Source organism: Myotis daubentonii, chromosome 16 (assembly GCF_963259705.1).
Source record: "Myotis daubentonii chromosome 16, mMyoDau2.1, whole genome shotgun sequence".
NCBI lineage: Eukaryota > Metazoa > Chordata > Mammalia > Chiroptera > Vespertilionidae > Myotis > Myotis daubentonii.
In genome coordinates, this window is record NC_081855.1 from 49069200 (window position 1) to 49089608 (window position 20409).

Consider the following 20409-nt stretch of genomic DNA (forward strand, 5'->3'; position numbering starts at 1 on the left):
AAGAAATGTCTGAGAAGCTGTTTCAGCCAAGAGGAACCTAAGGGACACACGATAACTAAATGTAATGTGGGATCCAGGATGGGATCCTTGAGCAGAAAAAGGACATTAGCTAAAAAATAAGGAAATCTGGCCCTAGCTGGTTTGGCTCAGTTGTTAGAGCGTCAGCCTGCGGACAGAAGGGTCCCGGGTTCGATTCCAGTGAAGGGCACATGCCCAGGGTTCAGGCTTAATCCCCAGCAGGGGGTGTGCAGGAGGCAGCCAGTCAATGATTCTTTTTTTTTTTTTCAGTCAATGATTCTTTCTCATCATGGATGTTTCTATCACTCTCTCCCTCTCCCTTCCTCTCTGAAATCAATAAAAACATACTATTCATTTGGTTAAGTCTCTTCTGATAGAATTCAAATTTATCCGACAGGATTTACAAGGATCAATTACTTGTAACTGGGAAGCTAATAAAACGCTCGGTTTATAACGCACTTTGACTAAAAACAGGAATAAACTCTGATAAACTTCTAGGGAATCAAAGCTCATTGGTCTTCGTTTTCATCGCCTTAAGAAGGAACAGTTGAGGCTAAACTGAATCTAGACAGGGTAACTGACAGGGGTGGATCTGACTCAGTGAATCACATTTCACGGCTGATGCTATGTAAGTAAAATTAACAGTGACTAAAAATGAAATCACTGACAAAGGCTGCTCCTGGACCATCAGAGACAGTCCAAGTACTGACTCGGCTGGAAGGAAATAAAACTGAAAAAAGAAAGAAACAAAAAAAAAAATACACCACCTCTTGATCTCACCCAAAATAATCCTTCTGCACCCTGTCTGAACCTTGGGCTCTCTCCCCACCAGCCTACTCAAAACCACGACCGAGGGTGTCCCGCTGCTAAGAAACAGTCAACACAGGCGGCTTTCGGGCCCCCGAGTGAACGGCCAGGAAGGAAGCCCGGAGACCCAGGCGCGGGCCTGGCCTCCCTCTGATCTCGCCTTCTCCATCCCCACAGGGAAAGCGGCTTTGGGCTCTGGCCCGGCCATAGCGCCCATGTCTCAGAGCAAGGTGACCGCACAGATCGGCATGCCCGGTCTCGCCTGTCCCTTGGGGAAGCTGAAAGCGAAGAGTAGACGTTCCTCTGGAGTGGGAAGGCATGGAAACACCTTTTTCGTCTCGTGGGTAGAAAAATGCAGTTGGGTACAAAATGAGTCTACGACTTTGAAAAAGGTTGTGGCACGGTTTCAGACACTGTTCACGAGAAAAACGACATAGGAAATGCTCTCCGTTCCCTGTGAGGAGGAAGTTCTCGCAAGCTTCTTTCTCCCTTCCCCGGGGCCTAATATAATCGCATGCCCAGCCCGCCCTACCCCACCGCCATACTGAGGACCCGCGGTGTTCTTCTCATCGAACTCTTCGGCCCCTAGCCTAAGGAAGTGGCCCACACGCCAAGCCTGGGGTTCTTTTCCCGTCCTCTTTCCTTCCGGCAAGGGCTGCTCCGAGGAGTAGGTCGCCCAGCGCGCCGTGGAGGGGGGGAGGAATGGCGCCAGACGGGAGGCGCGAAGCTTCCACATGACGCAGGCCACGTGCGCACGCGCACGAGGGGGCGGGGCGCTGGCCTCCAGTGCGCGTGCCCAGATCCCTCTCGCCCCGCCCCCCGGCGTGACCCCGGCGGTTTGCTCCGCCCAGTGGAGGGGGGATGGGGAGGCGTTGGGCGGGGCCGAGATAGGAAGTTGCAGGCCCCTCAGCGCCCAGCCCTGGGGGACGCTAGCCCCTGCGAGGCGATGCGAGCGTGGGTCTTAGTCTCCGCGGTGCTCTGGTACCTCACCAGAGGTGGGCAAACTCCCGCCCGGCCTCCAGGACTCTCCCCTCTGGCCTGTCCTCCCCGCTTCGCTTCGCCCCGCCCTGTCCCACTCTGAGCCCCTGGCTCCTCTTCGACCTAAAATGTCAGTGGTTTCTTTCCTCCGCAGTGGGATGGCAGCGTTTTTCCGAATTCACTGAGAAAGGCTTCGTGTACGGCAAGCTAGTGCACACAGGTAATAAAGACCTCGCCACCTGCACAGTCTAGCAGAAGAGCCGGGTGCCGTGGACCTGCTACAGTTGTTCCCGTGGAGGGAAAGGCAGCGAAGGCTTAGTGACCGTCTCGCGTGGGCTTTGCTGCACTGGCTGAAGGTTGCCTCGCGCCGTCCTGACAGCTACCCTACTGCGCCTTAGTCGCGTCACCTGGCCTCCAGCCCCACGTCTCGTAAGGATAAGGAACTAGGATTCGGTCCCGATCGCTTTCGCTGATGCCACCTCACTTCCAGGTGTCTCTGCTGCTTTGCAACGCACCAGGCCCACTCAGAGGAGTCCTTTCCAGGACTGGAAGTCTCTCTCTCTGGAACACTCTTCTCGCTCCGCCTTCTTATCTAGAACTCCTCCTACAACATCTTTTAAGGTTCAGCTCAAATGCCCTTTATCGCTGTGATGGAACTTTCCCACATTCCCCCGAACACTAGTCAAATGGCTAACTTTAGATAACTTTGGGCCGGTTCATAGCATTTCTCATGTTTGGAATCTCTCATTGTTTGGAGCTCTGCCCCTCCCTGACACCACCAAATTGTAGGACAGTGTCTTCTTTATATGTTCAGAACCTGGGATTCAATAGGCTTTAAAATTAATATCTTGGGCCACATTGGTTCCAAGCAGATTATTGCTGCTTCCACCAAGTCTGAAACGGAATAGGTTAATTGCAGAAAATCAACCTAGTATGCCCCATATAGGATTAATTATTGTTCCCAATTAGAGGACATTTATAGTTAAATATCAAGTTTCCTTTAGGGGTGACAATTATCATCTAAAATAGTTTCGCAACCAAGCCCAAGTCCTTTTCTGATCTTTAAATTGATTCCACTAACCCTTCAAATAATTATGATTGCAGTGAGTTCTGAATTTGTACATTTTATTGTGTACATTTTTATAAGCAAAACTATAATATTACAGAAAAAGAAAAGTATTGACTAGTAGTCTAGAGTTTTAAAACCTATGAGAAAGAGCCCTAGCCGGCTTGGATCAGTGGATAGAAGGTCTGCGCAGGCGCAGGCAGAAGGGTCCCTGGTTTGATTGGGGGGGGGGGGAGGGCACCTACCTCGGTTGCAGGCTCCTCCCCTGCCTGGGCCTTGGTTAGAGATGTGCAGGAGACAACCAATCCATGTTTCTTCACTTCGATATGATATTTCTCTCTCTCTTCCAGTCTATCTAAAAATCAATGGGAAAATATCCTTGGGTGAGGATTTAAAAAAAAACAAAAACAAATATGAAAAACACAAAGGGCTTTAGCATTCTAAATCTTATCATGAATGATACGCTGATTTTAAAAATAGTGAAATCTGAAAAGAAGTAATCAGAGTATCTTTGGGACAAAATGGTAGGTATTGCACTTATTAAGTTAATTTTGCTATATAATGTAGTTATCTGTTATTTTATCTTGTCACAGTGAAGATATATGTAGAATTACACCATAATAGCCCATTCCTTGTCTGTATGGATATACACCTTGCTAAAAAAGAAACAGTGGACCCTACCTACTTATGGATTGGGCCTGATGAAAAGCCATTAACAGGTAAATTATTTGATTTTAATACCTTTTTAATGATGTGAACACTTTTTAGAAAAGCACTATCACTTATTAGAATGAAAAAATTGAAATTTAATTTTTTAAAATATATATTTTATTGGTTTCAGAGAGGAAGGGAGAGGGAGAGCGAGATAGAAACATCAATGATGAGAGAGAATCATTGATTGGCTGCCTCCTGCATGCCCCACACTAGGGATTGAGCCCTCAACCTGGGCATGTGCCCTGACCAGGAATCAAACTGTGACCTCCTGGTTGATAGGTCAATGCTCAACCACTGAGCTACAACAGCTGGGCTGAATTTTAATTGCAATTCCACTTGCTCCACACTTAGATAAATGATATATCTTGGTCTGTGCCTTATTATCTCCTTATGTAGAAACTGAAGCAGTAATTTTTACACCCCACTTCCCAGAGTTGTATTAGTTCAAAAATTTTATAAAACCTAAAATTTATCCTCATAGCACCTGTAAAAGGAGATGAGGTATCTAATATGTAATTTTTATTATATTAGAAGAGTGCCATGGATTATAAATATTAATTTATGTCTTATGTGAATAAATTGTATAGCATTACAGGACAGTGTAATTTTATTTACTGAATTATTCGTATAAACCAATTGAAATTAGATGCATCAAGAAATGAATTAAAGAAAACCAAAACCTATTTCAAAGCTGTACTTATCTCATATAGTTCTGCAAAGAGTAATATGACAGAATTAAGATTTTGTTGAATTCTTAAAGTTAAAACTGTCCATTAAATTTTACATTTTTGTATTTACTTGTAACCCTAAGCTTACTAAATAATGTTTGAATTGTTATATATTAAATAACTAAGTAATTTACTATTTCTGTTTAGGAAATTATCGAATAAATATAACTAAAACAGGAAAGCTGATGGTGAAAGATTTTATGGAGTCTTTATCTGGACTTTATACATGTACTCTTTCTTATAAGCTTATCAAAGTACAAACCCAAAAAGAAAAGATGGTAAAGAATAGATATTACTTTATGATGTTTGGTAAGAATATAGGCACATTTTAACTTAATATACTTAGCTTGGATAAGAATTAAGTATATGGTTTCTTTAGTGAAAATGATTCTGTCATATCCAGGGTATGCCCAAAAAATGTACATGCACTTTAACAGCTGATAGCTCAATTTTGAAAATAAAATGTATTTTAATAAACACTGCCTTTATAATTATTCTAAGTGTGTGTATACATTTTTTGGGACACCCTATATAATCATTATGATTTACAGAGTATTCTGGTTTTATTTGACCAGGCAAACTCTTAAATTAATGTCAAGATAGTGTATACTAAATTATCCCCTTTCAGCCTCCCACTTCCCACTGTTTAGGTATGCAATCTACTTTGTCATAATTTTGACAGGTATCTTAAAAACTGATGTTTAATCCTATAAAAGCAAATTAATGATCGCTTTCATTGGCTATTCTGACAACAATGACACTCTGCCAATGAAGACCCTCCCCCAATCTTATTTTTTCCTTGATACTGTTAACATATATATATATATATAGCCAGCCCACCAAAGCCATTTTTTTATGTGTACTGAGTAGATAATATATCAAATGAAAATAACATTTTTTTCATTTAGTTATTAGTTTTGTATAGTTTTATGAGAGCAAACTGATAAAACATTTTATTGTTAAGTATGTATGCTGATTTGTAAGATTGATGAATTTACTATTACATGTTATTTGAAAATTGTTACAGATAATTAATGCTAGGCACAATTGTTTTTATTCTCATCTTCCTTTAAGCCTATCGGGAACCTGATTATTCATATCAGATGGCCGTACGTTTTACCACAAAATCTTGTGTAGGAAGATACAATGAACAGCTTTTTACAGTGCTTAAGAAAATCTTGAATAATTTAATTTCTGATTTGTCTTGCCATATCAAACAACCATCATATAAATGCCATTTTGTCAAACTTCCAAAACATGGCATCATACCTGAATTATTTATAGCCTTTCAAGGTAAAAAAATTTTCTTTAATTTTATGAGTTTAATCTTGAACCATGACAGATTATAAAACTAATTATCATATTAATGGTGAGCTATCTTACAAATAGTAGGCCTTAAATGTTTATTAAGCACTAAAGTATATAGTTAGTCTTTAATGGTTAAAAAAATTAACACATTACAGTATTTACCTTCAATTGTGATATATGGTTCCTTATTTTTATAAATATGGTTTTTAACTATGCAGCTAAAATTTACCATAGCTTTTTACAGAATTTTATATTGGATTTTGGAGAACTTAATAAAAGGGAGGAACCAAAATAACTTTATTTTTATTTATTTTATTTCTATTTATTTTAAAGCCTTGTAGTTACTTCCATTAGCCCCCAGATGGAGTAAAATCATAATGCATAAATTTAGTTTGTGCAACTTTATTACTGGGATCAGATAGATTCAACCCATGCACCCAGTCATACTGAGTTCAGTATTTAGAGCTTTATTGGAATTTTTGGAACGTTTTAGAATCCTTTTGTGAAGATGTCATTTTTCCTTTCTAGTTCATGCTTTTGTACCACAGTGGAAAAGTGCATGCAATGAAGCTGTAGACTGTGAAGATATCACTAATTATAATATCCTCCAGGTGAGAATTTCATTATAAGGGGAACGTATTTAAATAGTCAATAAAGCTATTTAAAATTTTTCTAACTAATTCAAAAATCTATTTCTCCATGTTGTGAATATTTATCGATAATAAAGACATTCTACAGAAGTAGACTTAAATTATTCTTTTATTTTAAAAGCTTAAATATAAAGTATTATTGACTTTTGATTTTGGCTATTTATACTGAGATTGTGAGTCTTGGCTATTTCAAGATGCTTTGTTTTGGAATAGTACATATGGAATATTATATAGCTCCCTAAGTTAATATATATTTTTCAGTGACAGAAAATGGTTTTTGTCCCCCAAATGTTAACTAAGCAGTAGCTGGAAGAACAACCTCACAATCAGGTCATCCTAGGTTAAACCAGTGGTTCTTTCAAAACTGTATCTATGATCGATATACAGTGTGGCCTTGACTTACGAGTGTCCCGATTAACGAGTTTTTTGAGATACAAGCCGTCTCTCGGCCGATTTTTTGCTTTGAGTTGCGAGCTAAAATTCGGGTTACGAGCCAGCTTCAGATACCCCACTGCTAGTTGGCGCAGCGAACGTCACAGTGAACGCCACAACATCAGCCCAGCATCACGTGTCTCACTCGTTCACTTTTTGATTTGACATATGAGTAATTTGAGTTATGAGCTCCGTCACGTAACGAATTAAACTTGTAAGTCAAGGCCCCACTGTGTATAAAAGCCTAAGTGACCATTAGGACCGGATGACCAGACGACCAGATGACTGGCCAGTAGCTATGATGCACACTGACCACCAGGGAGCAGACACTCAATGCAGAAGCTGCCCCCTGGTAGTCAGTGCACTCCCACAGCCAACCTCCCATGGCTGGCCAATGTCTTGCGGTCCCTTCCCCTGGCCGGCCGGCCCGATTGGCCCTGATCTGGCCAGGCTGAGGGACCTCACCTGTGCACGAATTCATGCACCGGGCCTCTAGTGATCATAATAGTAGCTGTCTCCTCGGCCATCCTCAGAGGCTAAAGACATAGTCTAAAAAAATCCCTTCACACTCCTTCCTGGTCTAGTTCCTGAGCCCATAACCTTTATATTGTGCATGGGTTATGGGAAGCACTGTGTTTATATTAGTCCTTATTAAACTCTATGCTTAAAAAAATAAAATAAAATTTATTCATTAGTTTATAATGCTGATTAGAGAAAACGTTTAGTTTCCATTTTACTTGGTTCTTTGGAATTAGAAATAATAAATATTATCTAAAAATGGAATAGACATGCTGCAAATAATTCAAAATAAGTGCTTATTAATCTCGTTAATTTTTCTTAACCAGTTTACATATGAATTGATAATAGTTGATAAGGTCAAGGCTAATTTTAGTATTAACATAACTTTTCAGGAATTCATCTTTTGTGTAAAACATGGATGGCGTGAGTGTGCTGATAGTACGTTTCATTGCCTCTGATGCAGGAGGAGAAATTGCTTCACAGTTTAGTCATTGTATTTTTCACTGCTATTTTAAAATATAGGCAAGAGATCGAATAGCAGAATTTTTCCGAAGCCAAGCATTTATTTTCTACCATGGCTATAATAAAACTCTACCAGCTATGCATTTTATAGACCACAGTTTTCAAATGGCACGTATGGATAGCTGTCGTCCAGGCTTTGGGAAAAATGAAGGTCTACACAGTAATTGTGCTACCTGTTGCGGTAATTATAATAAATATCTACAGATGATGTATTATAGAATTGTATACCTGAAACCTATATAATTTTATTAACCAACTCCAATAAATGTAATAAAAATTATATTATATATATATATATATAACTATTTAGGGTACTTAGTCAGAAGAACAAATTAATAATTCACTTAGGATAATTGAATTGAATCTTTATAGCAATCCTCTTACAAAAAAAGTCATATTTAACCAAAGAAAAGTAAAAATTCAAAGACCAAATTTCTAAATATAATTATCTTCATCTGTATTAATTCTTCCTAATATACTCCTTTATATTACAGGACATTTCTATAGTGTTCTGACTTAAGCTACTATACTGTGAAGGAACACAGAATGGTCCTACCTAGAAAACAGAATTGGAATTAGGAACTAGAGAATTAGGCATAGGAACTCATAAATGGGGCACTGCAGAAGATACTATAAAATGCTGATACTAATGGGAAAGATGGGATTCTAACTTTCTCCTGCCTTTAAAATTATTAAATTACAATGTTTGAAATTCGTAAATATTCTCTATAACTTACTTGACAGAACATTACTCAATATATCATAGGTTTAGAAATGATGTGTTATTAAAGGCAGCTTTATACTATTGGTATAAAATACCTCTATTTGAAATTATAATAATCTACTCCATGTGTTTTCCTCTGCAGTGGTTTGTAGTCCTGGGACTTTTAGTCCTGCTGCTGATGTTACTTGTCACACTTGCATTTCCATCCTTGCCTACGGAGCTAAATTTTGTCCATAAACTTCAAACGAAAATTGCAATATGAAGACTAGAGGTGAAAGCATTGCTACTTGCTTGTGGAAGTGGGGGACATAAGATTTGTTCACATCCCAGAGCATCATAGTTCCATTAAGAAAGTTCAATGAGACCAAAACGTTGGAAAACATACATTTTAGAAACTAAAAAAGAAAAAAAAGATAGTTGACATGGCATTTCTAAGAAGGCATTTAATCTAATATCTCCATTGTACAAAGGAATGTGTATTTAGTGGATGATTTTTAATGAAATGTTTTGTTTACAAACTGAATCTGTTGCTCTGTGCCTAAGACTATATTAAGGTCAAGAAGAGTAGCAAAGTATAATACAATAAAAACTTTGTACTTTCCATATATTAATTTGCTTGAAATCACTTATACAATATAAAGGCATATATATTATTTTTGTATTTAGAAGCAAACAGTTCTTTTTTTTTGTCTGCAGGCTGATGCTCTATCCACTAAGTGAAACCAGCTAGGGCACTTCTTTATATCTTTGATTGAACAAAAGTCTTTAATGTTAATATAGTTATAATTTTGCCTTTCACATTTAGGTCTGAAATATACCTGGAATTTTTAGATATGCTGGGTGGTAGGAATCAAATTTCATTTTTTATCCATGTGGTTACCCAATTGTCCTGGACCATTTATTGAAAAGTCTAGCCTTGACATATGTTCCTCTCTCTCTCAATTTCTTCTTAAAGCACTCCCTTTAACATTTCCTGCAATGCTAGTAAAAAAAATAAAGGAAAAGTCTAGCCTTTGCCCACTAATCTGTAATGATACTTCTCCCATATATCAAGTGTCTGTTTATGCATGAGGATCTATGTCTGAGCTGTTTGTTGTTTCTGCTTATTCTTACATTTCCTTGTATGCTTTGTTATTTTTTACTGGGAACCACTCTTGTCCCTTTAAATGTTTTCTGTGGAAATGAAAATAACTTCCTCCAGAAAAGATTGGTGTTTAGTTCTGACAGGTATCTGGGTACACAACCAATCCTGTTCCCTCATAAACTAAGTCTGCAATTTGAGATACTCTGAAACACCCAGATGATGAAAATGCAGGCTAAGTTCTGTGAAAGGACTAGCCTACGGCCACAATATTTCAGAACTTTTGTCTTTTTTTATAAACCTCTTCTTCACTCAATCCCAAAAATCTTCCCCACAGTTTCCTGCAGGTGAGACCAGGGCTGTGGGTTTACTGATAGTTCACCCTTACCGTAATGAGATTCCAGTTTAATACGGAGAATGTCTGCTTTTATTAGACTCCCCTCTTGGATGGGTCCTTGGCCTTGACTTCAGGACTACAAGGCTGGCCAAACTGAAGCCCCAACTTACTCAGATTTGCAGATCTCAACCCCCTTTACCTGGGGTAAAATTGTATTAGTGTTCTGATACTTCATTTATCTCCTAGGTCTCCTTTTCACTTATATTTTGGCTTGAGCTTCTATATCTTGTCAGTAAGTACATGCTTTTTGAGTGTTTTGCCCTGGCCTAACTCAGTTGGTTAAAGCATTGTCCTGATAAGCCAAGGTTGTGGGTTCGATCCCAGGTCAGAGCACATACAAGAAACAACCAATGAATGCATAAATAAGTGGAAGTACAAATGGATGTTTCTCTCTCTCTCTCTCTCTCTCTCTCTCTCTCTCTCTCTCTCTCTCTCTCTCTTCCTTTCTCTAAAATCAATAAATTTAAAAAACCAATGTTCTTTCATTTGCTCAGCATTATGTCTGTGAGAGTCCATGTTGTTATGTATAGTAGTAATTTGTTCTTTTTTATTGTATAAATATAGCACAATATATGTATCCATCCTAATGTTATTGGACATTTGAAGAGTTTTTAGCTTGCCTCTTATATTAACGTTTTTGTATATGCGTGTCTTTTGGTGAATATGCACACTCATTTCTCTTGGGTATATACCTTGGAAGTGGAGTTGCTGGGTCATAGGCATATGTTTAGTTTTGGTAGATACTGTTAGTCTTCCAAAGTGGTTGACCAATATATACTCCCAACAGCACTTATGAGAATTCCTGTTGCATATAATATTTTTACAAACTTAAAAGAAAAAATAACTCTAGTTCAAAAGATACAAAATAAATCTATGTTATATCACCCTAGCTTCATGTTTATTTTTTTAATTTATTTTTTAAATATATTTTTATGGATTTCAGAGAGGAAGGGAGAGGGAGAGATAGAAACATCAATGATGAGAGAGAATCATTGATCGGCTGCCTCCTGCACGCCTCCTAACTGGGGATCAAGTCCACAACCTAGGCATGTGCCCTTGACCAGAATCAAACCCGAGACCTCTCAGTCTGCAGGCTGACGCTGTATCCACTGAGCCAATCCGGCTAGGGCTAGCTTCATGTTTAAATTACCATTTTAAAAGCTGTTGCACAGGAAAAATGTTAACATACCCCAAAATGTGAATAGTGGTTGTATATTAGATGGAAAAGAGGATCAACTTTGACTTTGAGAAATATTTGAAATCCTTTATAACAAGCATATGTCTTTTACTTTTAATTACATTGTCTTAAAAAATATTAAATAGAACTAAAAGGCACCCCTCAGCCCTGCACCTCCCGGCTTGCACTCCTTTAATGACTTTCTAGCTTCCAAAGATGTGTTGAAATCCCTTACCTGCTGCCTCACTCCTTTTATTCTTGTGGGTTTATGTCTTTTCTATTGCTTTACTGTCATTAAGTGAAGTTTCAAGAAGGAGAGGAAATAAATATGATCAATCTTCCACTTTTAATCAGAATTCTATGCATACAATCCAGTCTGGGTTTGTACATTATCATGTGGGGAACGGGATGTATTGAAGAAGAGCCAGGTGCTTGTTCTAAAGACCTCATTCTGGTGACTTGGGGAAGGTGTGGGGGTGAGGATGGACTGGGAGGGGAGCACCCAGAGGTGTGTGGGGAGAATGGTTAAAAAGCTAAGTTCACTCAATGGTTACAGCATCAGCCTGCAGACCAAAGGGTCTTGGGTTCGATTCCTGATCAAGGGCATATACCTTGGTTGCAGGTTCCCCAGTCCCCTTAGGGGCACATGCAGGAGGCAATCAATCAATGTGTCTCTCACGTTGATGTTTGTCTCTCTCTCCTCACCTACTCCCTCCCTTCTGCTCTCTCTAGAAAGTAATGGAAAAAATATTCTCGGGTGAGGATTGAAAAAAACAAAAAACAAAGAGCGAACAGGAAGGCACAGAGGCAGGCTTCTCACTCAGCTGCAGCAGGATGGAGACAGCAACATAGAGGGCATAGAGCGTCTCAAGGGCACAGCCCACATCACAGGGCTGCTCACCCCAGCTCTGCTCCAGGACAGACTCCACCTGGAAGGAAACCCACCAGACTGTAAAAGCTAGAAACATAGAAATATACCAGCAATGGCTAATACTTGGCCACCCACACTCCTGAACCCTGAGCCCACGGCAGACACAGTCATCCAGGAGGGCCCTCTTTCCTGCGGGCCTGGAGAGCCTGATACTCTCAGCAGAGTGACAGGTACTGCTAACCAATCAGTTTGGCACTTAAGATGGTACCAACTGCCTCCTGGGACTAACAGTTACACACCCCCCTCTCTTGCACATTCCTAATTGTCCCAGAAACTATATGCCACAAACCAGCTTGATGGACATCAGCTGACAAAGAACTACAAAGTCAGGAGGGACAGAATCCTGGGACTTCTGGGTCCCTTGAAAGCATGGGCATTCACTTCTACTAAGGCCTGGCCCTCAGCCCAGACTCTCTTACCTGGTCCTTCATCAGGGGCAGGGTCCCCTTCTTTAGGGTCTCAGCCATAAGCTCCTTCTCCTCAGACAGCTCTGAGGGTAAAAAAAAGGGAGAGGCACATAGTGGGACAGGGCTGCAGTGTCTGATCAGACCCAAGACAAGCCTGAGAAGAGGTTCCAGAGAGCTCCTGGGAGTGCGAGATGGGAGTATTTCCAAATGGGCTCCTGCTGTGGCTCCTATTTCCCTCTTAGCCTCCAGGAGGTCAGAGACCGTGCCAAGGGGGAAGAGGAGGCAGTCCCTCAACCCCTGGTCTGGGGAAATGGCCACTTTCTGAAATGTGATGGTTTATTCCTCACAAGAGGTAAAGGCAGTGTGTAACACTCTCCTGCCAAGATTTGGTCCCCACAACCCCTCTGCTCAGCATGTCCTCCACATCAGCATCCATCCAGACTCCTCCTCACCCTTCAAGGCTTCCAGGAACTCCAGAATGGCTTCTACGCGTGCCTCAACCAAGAGGCCAGCAGCATTAAAAAGGCTACTCAGGAGAGGACCTGCTGTGCCCTCCATCTACAGCTCATCGGAGGTCAGGACTTTAGACACCTATGGCCAGGAGATGGGAGATGAGCACAAATCCCAGTAAAGCAGATTGTCTGCAGTGTGTCCGCTGCCCTCCACCTAGCCTTCTCCCTCTCGCTGCCCAAGTTCTTTCTTGGGTCTCTTACTTTTTCATCTAGATCCTTCAGCTCCTCGTCTGTGGTGAGGCACTGAGTGAGGTCGCTTAGCACATCTTCTCGCTCCTCTTCAGTCAGATCCCGGAGACCACTCACTGTGTCCTGCACCTTCTCCTTCATGTTTCTTAAATCCTCCAAGTTCAAAGACTTTCCTATAGAGGCAGCAGTTAAGAACCCAACCTACCCAGCCCAACAAGCTCCATTACCAGGACCCTACTCTTCGTCTATGTTTCTTCTGGAGAACACTTCTGTGTCTTCCTCTAATCCTTTCCTGTTAAAATGAAGCACCTTTCTTCTCAAACACCCACCATCACTGCTGCCCGCTGACCCCACTTCCATCTCCCTAGCTCACCCCCAGTCTAGTACCACCCCCAAATTCTTCTCCACCTCCCGGAAATCAAAGCTTATTGAGTCCTTACCTTCCAAAGTGAAGCCTTGAGATCACACTAAGAGTAGTGAGGATTTCGAATAAGTTAGAGCGGTGGTTCTTAGCCTTGTCTGTACATGAGAATCACCTGGAAAGTGATTTTAAAAATCCTGATGCCCAGGCCATACCCCCAGATCAATTAAATCAGAATTTCTGGAGGTGGCACTTGGGCAACACTACTTTTAAAGTTCCCCTAGGTGATGTCTATGCACAACCAATGTGTTTGCTTAGAGGGGACAGATGCAACCCCCAGACTAATGCTAAAACCTGCTTTGGGCCCTGACCTACCTTTCTCCCCTCAAGCTCTCCCCCGCCCCAACCCACACACATACATACTCAGCCACCCCACCTGAGCTCCAGTCCTTGAGGCCAGAGGGCTCAAGGGTGAAGGGTGCAGCCACCCTGAACATAGCTGGCTCCCATCCTTACCTAAACAAGATGAACCACCATCTTCCTCTGCAAAGAAAGGAAAAGTCATCTCGGAGAGTACTGAGGTCACCTGCAGCCCCCTGTTGATATTCTCTTCCCAGTGATTAAAGTTTTCATTCCTGGACTCTGGGCCCTCACTGCCCATACCAGGGAGCCTGTGTCCTCCTCCTTGTGTGTAAATGACAAGCACTATATTTGCAGACCCATTTCCACATCCTCAGAGATAGGCAGCCAGAGGACTATGCATAGATGATTGAAAAAGAAACAAGCCCAGAGAAGGTGTACCATCCTGCCAGTGCTCAGCAAACATGTGTCAGAGCAGGGCCTGGGATCTATCTCCTGACTCTTCTGTTCCGGCACATAGGATGACAGAGATTCACTCCTCCAAGCTAGCAAGGCCTTGCCAGGACTGAACCTGTAACTTTTAAACCAGGAAGTCATGGTTCAATTCCTGGTAGGGGCACATGCCTGGATTGCAGGCTTGATCCCCCAGTATGGGGCGTGCAGGAGGCAGACAATCAATGATTCTCTCTCATCATTAATGTTTTTATCTCTCTCTCCCTCTCCTTTCCTCTCTGAAATCAATAAAAAATATATTTTTTTAAAAACAGAAAACAGGCCTTCTAGAAAAACACTGGGCTTCCTTAGAAAAATTCCAAAGACTCCTCCTCAACAGTACTACGGTAAGGAGAGGTAGTTCCAAGGATCAGAAAAATTTCACTGTAAGCCTTCCACTTTTTAATTAAAAAAGGAAAAACAAAGGCATCCATCCATTCAGGGAGGGCTCACCCAGGAGAGCCATGGGGCCCCCTTTCCTGAGCTGCTCCACGGTTTCCAACAAGTCCAGCAGAGGAAGAAAACTGCACCACCAGCACCAAAACAACTGCTGAGGGGAAGGCTGGTGATGTCCTTGAAGTCCCTTGGAAGCACCTCAGCTATCAGACTCTGTGGCACTTGGAGCCACCCAGGTGGGTGGGGTGGTGGCACTTTCTGTGCAGAAAATGTGCTACAGGGGTGCTTTAATTTCACTGCGCTTCCCTCCAGCTCTCTTACTGAGTGCTGGCAATAAACCCAGAGACTGAAATAAGCACAAATACAGATTTGGGCAACTCAGTATAAGAAAACAGAGGAAAGCGGCCTCTTGAAACCAGTACGTTTCGGTCCAAGCCAGAGAAATCAGTCACCCTGGAGGGCAGCAGGGATGTGAGTGAATTGAGGGCATCAGAAGATTTCCTGATCCTGGGAGAACGAGACAGCTTCCTGAAGGTGGAGAAGAAGAGTACGGCATGCCGGAGTAAAGGAGTGGGTGGGAGTGAGGCTGCCCCCACCCAGATGCCCTTGGGGCTTCTCCTTTTCCGTCTCCCCACTGCTGCCCACCTCCAGCCTCACCTGTCCTGGAGGGAATCCAGATATGGCTGGATATCCTGGGCCACAACATCGTGATATTATGCTTGTGGGACTCTTGGAAGGCCCCTTCGACTAATTCCCCTGCGTAATTTCACTGTCGACTCCCCTGTTGAGTCTACCACAGCCACAGCTTGGAACGCAGCCTTTGAACCTGGAAAGAGAAGGATAGCGGTCACAGTGATCTCTGGATTTCCAGAGAAAAACGCATTTTGGAACTGGTGAGACATGACAGAAGTGGAAATAGTGCCTGGAATCAGTCTTGTATGTGCGACACCAATGTCTCAGCCCCCTTTTTTATCTTGATCAATGTAGCAGTTTGCATGTACTTTATCAGAGAGAAAAGAAAAAGCAAGCCTTATGCACACAAAGAGTACAGCATAGAAAGGGGGATAAAAGACTAATTTTATAGGGGAGACATGATGAACACTACCTCAGCCAGGTGACCAAGGTAAACATCAATAGTGAAAGTCAATTTGATCGTCCATACCCTTGATATAGTGTAAGGAGAATAGCTCTACCTCTATGGTCTTCCTTCCCAAAACCCATTATTATCTCAGTCTAACCACGAGAAAAAGGCATCAGACAAATTCCAATAGAGAGGCATCCTACAATATGCCCTTAAAACTGTCAGGATCATCAAAAACAAGGAAAGTCGGAGACACTGTCACAGCCAAAAGGAGCCTAAGGAGATATGACAAGGTGGTATCTTGGATGGGGTCCTGGAACAGGAAAGGGATATTAGGTAAATTAAGATAATCTCAATGAAGTATGGACTTTAGATAATAAAAACAAACAAACAAACAACCCCTACGCATGCTTTAACAACACCAGGGGCACCATGTAGTTAAAGAAAATGAAATAACCCACCTGAAAAGGGAGCAGGCCAAGTTGCTAAAAATCAATTCAAATGACCAATTCACTTCATTCCTATGGATTTTTTTTAAAGTTTGGTTTCACCTCTGCCTCTGAAAGTTTTATGCAAACAGACTTTCCCTTTAAGGAAGTTAAACTGACTTAGTCAAATTTTTATGATCGTGGCAAAACACCTTGGTTGCTTTCGTAAACTCCAATATGAAAACAGCCGCTGCCTCCAAGTAATCTGGACACCGTTCTGGGTCACGTGACAGCAGTGCCTGGCATGGCAGGTGCTCTAAAACTGTACAGTGGGACGGTCAGAATTGTCTGCCATCTCAGGATGACACCCAAATGGGCGACATTCGAGTCATCTGAGCTGTAAAACTCCTCTCCGTGAGGTGTGAGACACTTGTCATGTCTTCAAGTGAGGGTTCAACAACACTCACCCTGGGGCTTCTCAAATCCAGAAAACCCCAAGAAGAGCTAAGTGTGGAGGCAGGGGGTGGAACATACTCCTCTAGGAGCCCCCTCCAGCCCTTGGTGAGTTCTGCTCACCAGCTACTTAGTCATGATCTCCAGGGAACACGAAGGGAGAATCATGACCGCCACAGCAGAATGACCTGGTGAACTTTGAGTGTTCCTCTGTGCAGGCACTGTGATAAATGATTTACGTAATTTATCTCATTGGATTTTTGCAACAGTCTTGCTCAAGTTGACAGATGAGAAAACAAACTTGTTCAGAGGTCACCCAGCTGGTAAGTGGTGGAGCCAGGCTTAGAAACCACATGTCCCCAGCTCTGAAGCCTGCGTGTTTTCTTAACCACTAAGCAAATGACCTCCATTTCTGTACCCGCTTAAGTGATAAACATGTAAGCACATGAGAAGACATCAGCTAATTTTAAAACAAATTATTTACAAAGGGAAAATTGGGAAAGAAAGACTATTTATGAATAGTTTCCAAGAAAAATAAGTTTCCGCCCGACCGGTGTGGCTCAGTGGTTGAGCGTCGACCTATGCACTATCAGTGATGGCGAACCTTTTGAGCTCGGCGTGTCAGCATTTTGAAAAACCCTAACTTAACTCTGGTGCCATGTCACATGTAGAAATTTTTTGATATTTGCAACCATAGTAAAACAAAGACTTGTATTTTTGATATTTATTTTATATATTTAAATGCCATTTAACAAAGAAAAATCAACCAAAAAAATGAGTTTGCATGTCACCTTTGGCACGCGTGTCATAGGTTCGCCATCACTGCACTAGGTAGTCAGGGTTCAATTCCCAGTCAGGGCACATGCCCGGGTTGTGGGCTTGATCCCCAGTGTGGGGCGTACATGAGGCAGCCAATCAATGATTCTCTCTCATCGTTGATGTTTCTCTCTCTCTCTCCCTCTCCCTTCCTCTCTGAAATCAATAAAAATATATTTTTTTAAAAAAAGAAAAATACCCCTAACCAGTTTGGTTCAGTGGATAGAGCATCGGCCTGCAGACTGAAGGGTCCCAGGTTTGATTCCGGTCAAGGGCATGTACCTTGGTTGTGGGCACATCCCCAGTAGGGGGTGTTCAGGAGGCAGCTGATCGATGTTTCTCTCTCATTGATGTTTCTAACTCTCTATCCTTCTCCCTTCCTCTCTATAAAAAATCAATAAAATATATTTAAAAAATAAAATAAATTTCCACTTCTCCATTCCCATCTCGCATACAGCTCTTCTGTGCATTTCTTAAACTGAGGTGTGTGGATGTGTTCATACAAATTCTACAGTGTCTTTGTTGACTGGTTGACTGGGTTGCTGGCAGTGGGGAGTTGAGGGTGGGGCGCAGTAGGAGGGGGCAAAGTTTCCTGGCTGGTCATCTCTCCTGTACCTCATAATGACCGGGAAGCCCAGAATCCAGCTCATCACACTGCCCTTCACCCTCGTCACTCTCCAGTATGTCCTCCAGGGTGAGGGCTGTTCTGTAGTAAAGGCGTGTATTCATCCCCATCCCCAGACAGAAACAATGAAACTTGTCAGCATCAAGGACGCTTCTGACTTCAATCATATCGCCTCCAGCATCCAACTCCTGGACCACAGCTCTTGTGATTGTCTTAAATACGCTGGGCGTTGTGCCTGGACCAACTGGGAAAAGGAAGCCAATTTCAGTTTGGGAGATACTAGCTCAGGTTTTTAATCTGCCCTAGGCAGGTTGGGGTCAAGGAAGATCCAAAGGCTCTAGGACAACCAGGACTTGGGATTATTTGCCTTTCCTGTTTCTGCCCCTCATGGAATCCTTCTGGAGGAAGGATGGAGCAGTGATTGCCCTAAATGGAAACTAGGACCTGTTTTCTGCATCTCCCACAGCATAGCTGTCCCCTTGTCCAGAGGGACCTTGAGGGGTGGGAAGGCAGGCCCTCCATCCCCTAGACTCTCCCCAGTGTTGATAAGCAGAGGACCCAGAAAGGAATGAGGGGCAAATGATTACTTCTTCCTTTGGTTCTGACTCCTGGGCCTCCCTCCCTTCCTATGTGCTGCAAGGCAGTCATGATCTCCATGAAGAAGCATGAAGAACCAACCATTTCCCAACGAGTCGGCCTCAGAAGGAAACAAAAGAGAGGGGATTGAGTGCAAGAGTGGCTTGGAGCTGGGCGCCCTGGCCAGCCCACCTCCAGGTCCTCTCTCCTCAGTGTCAGGTCACCCTCTGAAGGGTCCCCTTACACTGGATAAACTAAAATGAATTCCACAATTCCGTCTGGGGCATCTCCCCCCACCCACTCTCCCCTTCATCCTCTCCTGGTCTAAAGTTGGCCTCTGTAGCGCTCTATCTCCCCTGCTCTGTGGGACCCTCCACAGGCTCGTCACCAGTCCAGTCTGACACAGCTGCTCCCTCCCCGTTTCTATTCAGCAGCAGCTCTTAGTCCCCACCACTTTATCTCTAAATACTTCTTACTCTCTCCCCTTCCATCAATCACTCAACAACTCCTTTCTTTTAAGATCTCTTTCCCTTTCCTCAGGGCTCCTTGGCGTCCCTCCTGGGGCCAGGGCTCCATTCCCCATCTTTCCTCTGACCGCCTTCCCTTAAGTCCCGCTGGCTGGCCAGGCACCTGCTCACCCAGGCTTTCTTTCCTGTCCCTGCCCCCATCATGGTGTCCAGCTCTCAACTCACTCCCAACCTAGGAATTCTTCTGGGTGTCTGGAAAGGCAGTGTGCCCAGGGCCCACAGGCCCATGTCAGGTGCCACCCACCTCTCCTCTGTCCTCAACTACTCACCAGAAATGGAGGTTGTGAGAATCCCCTTTGTAAGATCTCTGTGCAATTCCTGGCCACTGTGTCTGAGGAAGCTATAACAAGGGAATTGAAAGGAGCTGGAAAGCTGGGTAGAGCTAGGTGCCCCACCTATCAGACCTTTAGATAAGCCACATTATGGCTGAGCTGGAGGCCGGGAAGGCCAAAGGTAAGAAACCCTTTTCTCCTTTTGAACACAGGGAGCAGCTGGCGTATGTATAGCTTTATCTCTAACTGATATATATTCTAGTTGATTAGGTGAGTTTGGGCCAGGGAATGGTGCCGAACAAGGCACACTAGGCCATGCAATTCAGTGAGTTTGGAATAAATAGAATATGGGTGGTATCAACCAAGTGCCAGCAGGCAATGGCTACGGCTGTTAGGGATACGAGGGTGATCTAACCAGAACCAGGTACCCAGATGCCATGCAATGGTTGGTAACACTGATGACTCAAAGAGCAACAGTAACACCTGTAGAGACAGGCAAGGTCAAAAAGAAGGAATCGGGGCGAGATCAACCGAAGGACTTGTATGAATACATATAAACCTAACCAATGGACACAGACAACAGGGGGGTGAGGGCATGGGGGGGGGTAGGGGGGCAGTGGGGGGATAAGGACACATATGGAATACCTTAATCAATAAAGAGAAAAAATAAGCCCTAACCGGTTTGGCTCAGTGGATAGAGCATCAGCCTGCGGACTCAAGGGTCCCAGGTTCGATTCTGGTCAAGGGCATGTACCTTGGATGCGGGCACATCCCCAGTAGGGGGTGTGCAGGAGGCAGCTGATCGATGTTTCTGTCCCATCGATGTTTCTAACTCTCTATCCCTCTCCCTTCCTCTCTGTAA

The 20409-nt window shown here is 43.0% G+C and overlaps 2 protein-coding genes across 2 annotated transcripts; one reads left to right on the forward strand and one right to left on the reverse strand.

Moving 5' to 3' along the window:
• The first annotated feature begins 1532 nt into the window (after nucleotides 1–1532).
• ZPBP2 (zona pellucida binding protein 2) lies at nucleotides 1533–8703 on the forward strand. The gene is made up of 8 exons (XM_059670899.1): nucleotides 1533–1820; nucleotides 1958–2023; nucleotides 3463–3588; nucleotides 4459–4620; nucleotides 5386–5604; nucleotides 6148–6230; nucleotides 7743–7923; nucleotides 8609–8703. Exons 1-8 carry the CDS (start codon nucleotides 1772–1774, stop codon nucleotides 8701–8703), a joined length of 981 nt encoding a protein of 326 aa, XP_059526882.1. The 5' UTR covers nucleotides 1533–1771.
• GSDMB (gasdermin B) lies at nucleotides 7534–20096 on the reverse strand. Its single transcript, XM_059670900.1, is given in 8 exon segments — nucleotides 7534–12050; nucleotides 12472–12542; nucleotides 12912–13050; nucleotides 13173–13333; nucleotides 14038–14064; nucleotides 15427–15595; nucleotides 18163–18416; nucleotides 19545–20096. Coding segments are annotated over 6 exon segments (648 nt in total). The 5' UTR covers nucleotides 15476–15595; nucleotides 18163–18416; nucleotides 19545–20096; the 3' UTR covers nucleotides 7534–11849.
• Between the last annotated feature and the right edge of the window lie 313 nt (nucleotides 20097–20409).